We start from the raw sequence: 6,107 nt of genomic DNA, 5'->3' as shown, positions 1-6,107 counted from the left end.
GGCTGTGGAATCACAGCTATTCAGAGGGCTCCAGTTTTTCTTGTGCCATGAGAAGTAACCAGGGAGACATAGGCATGGCCTCCCTCTTCATAATCTCTGAATTTTAAGGAATTTTCCCCATCATGATTAGGTACTTCTTTGTGCTACAGTTTATGGGTAGCACATGAATCTGATATTTTTTCAGCCAGAACTGCCTTTGTGGTGTTGGCCAATTTTTTCCACCGATGATCTAGATAGACTTTCTTATCTCATAGATAATTTACTTTTATTTATTTATTTGTTCTTGTTGTTCTTGAGACAGAGTCTTGCTTTGTTGCCCAGGCTAGAGTGAGTGCCCAGGCATTAGCCTAGCTCACAGCGACCTCAAACTCCTGGGCTCAAGCAATCCTCCTGCCTCAGCCTCCCGAGTAGCTAGGACTACAGCATGTGCCACCATGCCCGGCTCATTTTTTCTATATATATTAGTTGGCCAATTAATTTCTTTCTATTTATAGTAGAGACAGGGTCTCACTCTTGCTCAGGCTGGTCTTAAACTCCTGACCTCCAGTTATCCTCCCACCTCAGCCTCCCAGAGTGCTAGGATTACAGGTGTGAGCCACCACACCCGACCGGTAATTTACTTTTAAAAATAGATTTTCACTGAAATATTCTCTCCTTTCCACAGCGGAGGTTTCCTTCAGTACTGAAATAACCAATCACAACCTGTTTGACAATGTGAGAAACTTCGAGTTTAGATCTTACAATCAAGATGCATCTTGGCATTCTTACAGGTCTATCTATTTCGCTAAGTGTGGAGCCAAGAGCTTCACCTCTGGGAAACATTACTGGGAGCTGAGTGTCAACAACTCTTGGGACTGGGCTGTAGGAGTCTGTAAAGATTCCTGGATGAGCAGTCTTCACACAACGTTTGCGTCTGAGGGTGTTTTTCTTCTTTTAAATGTGAAGGAGTATAATCACTACAGTCTCTTGACCACCTCCCCAATGATTCTTCACTATGTGGAGAAACCTCTGGGCAGGGTTGGCGTGTTCCTTGATGTGGACAGTGGAAGTGTGAGTTTCTTGAATGTTGCCAGGGGTTCCCTCATATGGAAGTATCCCCCTGGCTCCTTCTCTTTCCCTGTCAGGCCTTTCTTTCTCACTGGCCACAGATGAGCAGGGACGAGTCAGGAACCTGCCTGCAAGGCTGGCAACTCCATGTGCTGGGGAGCCCTTCTCAGTTGAAGCAAATCAATCATACTTTACTGCCTTCTAAGTTTTTCTACTTTAATGTAACCTCATTATGTTGTTATTAAGCAATAAGATAGTGTGAAATGCAAAATGTGTTTGGTCCATTTTCTTTCAATTAAAATCATCTCTTGTGGTCTATTACCTAAATATATACTGTGCTTGTTCACCTGCTTTGTGAGCTTACTGGGGTTCTGGAAGTCTATGGGTTTGTGATTCCAATGATTGAACACAATTTCTACATTCTGGACAGTCTTGGTTAGCCACACTGCACTCATCAGTCTGATATTGTCTCCCTCTTGTCAATCTAGTACATTCTACATGTCAGTTCACCCTTAGGGAATAAATTTTAGTTTACAGTGAAATCTAAACTGAGCATCAGGAGGAGGATAGCCTTTGTATATATGAACACAGAACAGCTGGTTACTTTCTAATAGTATAAATTACAAAAGAGATAGAAAGTGTCTCATATTGTGGCTATATTGTCTGTAGGTAATGTCTAGGACATAATGAGCACTTGACAAATATTTGATGAGTGAATTAGTGAATAAATGAGTAAGAAAGCTACCTTCTTTTCAACAATGTTAGTTTACAGTGTGTTGCTCCAATCTCTCCTGTTACATGACAAACAGTATCTTTACTGAATTACATTTCTGAATGGAAGAAGGTTATGATGAAACATGATTCCTAAGGTTTCCAATTAATTATAGGGAATAGCAATAAAATAAATGCTATTAAATATTAAATACAGGACAACCAATTAGGTAGAAAATGCCAGGTACAATCTGGAACAAATAAATGGTTGAGGCTAGTGGTTCTCAAAGTTTGCTTCCAGCTCCACCAGCATCAGTATCACCTGGAACTTGTTATAAATGTAAATTTGGGGGCAACACTTAAGACCTAATGAATCAGAAACTAAGTGGGTAAGGACTGCATCTATGGTTAAACAAATCCTTCAGAGGTTTCTAATGAATGCTAATATTTGAGAAACACTGATATAAGCTGATTTACAGATGCAAAGCTTTAGTACATTTCTTATACCTGAGAACCAAAGTATCACTAGACTCAATTTGATTCAATAAGAGTGACTAAGTATTTCTTAGTGAAAAAAAAATATAATAGGAGAGATTAAGTACTTACCCAGAATTTTGGGGATTCAGAAAATAAGTCAATCACTTTGGATAACAGATTCTTTTCATGAAACATACATATGGTCTTTTATATTTTGAGTCATTCACTTAATATAATAAAGGAAAAATCTCCTTTATTCAGTTTAGAAAATATAGGAAAACTGTAGTAATCAAAAAACAATCCAGGCCAGGTGTGGTGGCTCACGCCTGTAATCCTAGCATTCTGGAAGGCCTTGGTGGGCGGATCACTCAAGGTCAGGAGTTAGAAACCAGCCTAAGCAAGAGTGAGACCCCCCCCATCTCTACTTAAAATAGAAACAAATTAATTGGTCAACTAAAAATATATGGAAAAAAATTAGCCGGCATAGTGGTGCATGACTGTAGTCCCAGCTACTCAGGAGGCTGAGGCAGGAGGATTGCTTGAGTCCAGGAGTTTGAGGTTGCTGTGAGCTAGGCATGCCATGGCACTCTAGCCCCAGCAACAGAGTGAGACACACAAAAAAAACCAACAAAAAAACAATCCAGATATATACAGACCAAAGAACTAGTGAGTTCAATTTACCTTCTTAAATAGTAGTCAGAGAAGGCATTGCACACAAATATACATTTCTGTCATTTTTAGAGTTTTTATTTTTATATATTTACTTATTTGGGGTAGAGATGGGAGTCTCACTATGTTTGGCTAGGCTTGTCTCAAACTCCTGGCATCAAACAATTCTCCTGCCTGAGCCTCTCAAAATGCTGGGATTACAGGTGTGAACCATCATGCCTGGCCTATTTTTGTTTTTTTTTTTTTTACCTGTCTGAAAACACCATTGTATAATGGAAAGATTTCAAAGGTTTGCTCTATGTTTAGAAATTTTTATGCACTATGAATATCAGGAATGTTAGAGCACTGTTCTTTTATGAGTCAAAATATCAAATATGTATTCTGAGAGATATCAGTGGCAGATGCTATGGTCTCAAGGTGCTGTTACAATTCATCCATAGGCCCGTGGTGTAGGGACAGTGAAGGAGGACCCCAGAAATCCAAAGACTTTCTGAGCTTGATATATGAATGCTGATTTATGACTGATCACTCAGGTATTGCAAATGGGTTTCAAAAGAACGGATTTCATAATACATGTGCTGTGATTCTGACCTGATATCCACAAAAATCAATTTCAGATATATTGGGTTAGTTCAATGTCATAGGCAAATTCATCATTTTAAAAAAGTCCATATTAGGAGTATATCCTTTTGACCTTATGTTAGTTAGAAAGCTATTTCTAAATACAGAACCAAAAAGCACAAAACAAATAATGTAGATAATGATGAGTTTAATTTGACTAGAAAAAAAAAAAAGCATTTCTTTAAGACACAAAAATGGAAAAGAACTGCCAGGAAAATACTATAATAGACAAAACCAACATAGTGTAAGTGTCCAGAATATATAACCTACAAACTAACAGGGCAAACACATACAGCTCTCTCTCCCAAGTACAAGAGTCCAGAGGAATTAGTTCGCCAGAAACAAAGTCTGAAATACATGTAAAAAGATGCTCAAACTCATTGATAATCAGATAACAAAAAGCATGAAATAAAAAGTTACTACTTTTATATGAATATTAAAAATATGTAAATATGAAGGTTTGGTGATATATGGAGAAACTCAAATTATCTGTTGATGTGGGAGTTTTATTCTTTACACATCTCTTTTGTACTAATCTCTAGTAAAGTTCATGTTATATACAATGAGACTCCCAATGAGTAGTCTAAACTAGAAGCACTGCTATGTCTGCCTGGTACAAACTGATCCCAACAACAAAATGCACAATCACAGATCTAATAACAAGGATAAAAACAAACACCTGGAATCAATCTCAGTTCCATCAGTGGTGGAATGGATGAATAAATCAAAGTACAATCCTATTAAAGAATATAGAGTGTAGTGAAAATTAGCCATCTACAGCTACTTGTTACAAACTGGATAAATCTAAAAAACACAAGCTTGAGGTATAAAAGAAACAAAGTAGAATTTGCAGAGTATGCGCTGCATGCTCAATAGCATATGCTATTATGTATGTTTCTATGCTTTTAAAACATGCGAAAAAGCAAGGAAATAAAACGAAGCAGGAGGTGACTGCCCTCCCTTTGTTGTGGATGACATCAATGACCTTTTCTGGGATGTTCTCTGTCTGATCCTTTAGGGTGTGAACAAAGGAGTCTGTGGAGCCTGATTCAGGATTCTCCTAAGGAAGCAGCCACCACCCTCAGTTATCATCTTCATCTTCATCCCCGATACTGAAGTCTGAGGAATTACTGTCTTCATCCTCTTCTTCATCTTCTTCCTTATTCCCTTTTGATCCCTCTGAGGGATGACAGACAGCCCAGATAGTCTCTGCTGAATCTGTCCCTGGAGCCTGCAGCCCCTGCTCCTCTCCACGCCCTTCTTGCAGACTCTGTGCTGATGGGCACTGCAGATCTCTGCATCTGAACTTGGGGTTCGGGCCTCCCGTCATAGGCATGTTCTTACGCTTAGCACATGTTGCTTCTCTGTATGCAGCATATTCTTCAGATGACAACGTCTTGAGCCAGAGATCCAAGTCCACCTTGTACTGTTTCTGCAGCTCCTCAGCCTGGCTTTTATAATGTTCCTTCAGGCTCTGTGGGATGCGCTGCCAGCGTCTGCCAATCTCTACCATGCGCTCCCTCAGGGACAAATGCTGCAGCTCCCTACTTGACCATGAATCTTCGTGAAACTTGTGGTATCCATTCATGGGAGGTTTCTTGGGCTCTCCATAAAATTTCATTATCTTAGAAAATGTCTCAGTTTTTGGAAGAGACCTTGCTTCTCTTATATTTCCCTGAAAATTCTTTTGGGCTTTCATTTGGCCCCGGGCCCTCTTAGAGACATTAGATTTCTTGGAGTTCTGGACTAGATCAGGGTGATCTTCCCTGAATCGTGCCAGTTTTTCCTCAAACTCTTGTTTTTCCTTCTGGAAATCCTGAATATATTTCTGCTTCACCTGCTCTGGCAGCTCCCTATATCTCTGAGACAGGATCTTAGTCAGTTCCTGGTTTTTCAGCCCAGGGTACATTTGGATGTACTGGGGCCGCTGCTCCTTGAAGAAACGGATATAGGCAGTTACAGGCTTCTTTGGGAAGTCTGGATGTTTCTTGTCTCGTTTGCTTTTGTTTGGATTTTTAACATGTTTCTTAGCTTCCAGGACTAGTTCTTTCAAAGTACAGGACTTGTTCAACTCATGAGAAATCTCTAACCATTTGAGTTTGCACATTTCTCCAGAAAAATTTTTAAAAGCTATTTGTCCCCAGTCCAGATGTGACTGAGTTGTTTGAGACATGTGGTTGTCATTGTATGGGAGATTATTCTCCATACACTCTAGTAACATCAGGATGTCCTTTTTGGACCAGTGGTCTTGGCTTTTAGGCAGTGCCATTTTGAGATCTTTGGGCCACTTATGAGGTCTCAGTTTTGTAGACACGTCAGCAAGAGCACAAAGCCCTTTACTCTCAGTACTCAGCAGATAATTGATTTTGGAAGTCTTGCAGTCTTTGTGATTCTATATTTCCGAGGAGAAAGAAAGAAAAGTTACTCTCCTTCATTGGGATTAATGAGAAAAATCACACTCCACTTGGGATATGTCCCTTGTATAATGTAATAAAATAAATGGAAAACTGTCTACTTCTGAATTAAAGTTTATGTTTGCCTTTCACATGCTACATTTGCAATATTCAATATCTCCACTGCCC

General features: G+C 39.4%; 1 protein-coding gene across 1 annotated transcript; it reads right to left on the bottom strand.

The window, feature by feature from the left end:
* Positions 1 to 4,606: 4,606 nt before the first annotated feature.
* Positions 4,607 to 5,800, bottom strand: UBTFL1 (upstream binding transcription factor like 1). Its single transcript, XM_012756099.3, has one exon. The coding sequence runs from the start codon at positions 5,792 to 5,794 to the stop codon at positions 4,607 to 4,609; it is 1,188 nt and encodes a 395-aa protein (XP_012611553.2). The 5' UTR covers positions 5,795 to 5,800.
* Positions 5,801 to 6,107: the final 307 nt, after the last annotated feature.

Source organism: Microcebus murinus, chromosome 4, assembly GCF_040939455.1.
Source record: "Microcebus murinus isolate Inina chromosome 4, M.murinus_Inina_mat1.0, whole genome shotgun sequence".
NCBI lineage: Eukaryota > Metazoa > Chordata > Mammalia > Primates > Cheirogaleidae > Microcebus > Microcebus murinus.
The sequence above is the reverse complement of the archived record's forward strand: the minus strand, read 5'-3'. Positions and strand labels throughout refer to the sequence as shown.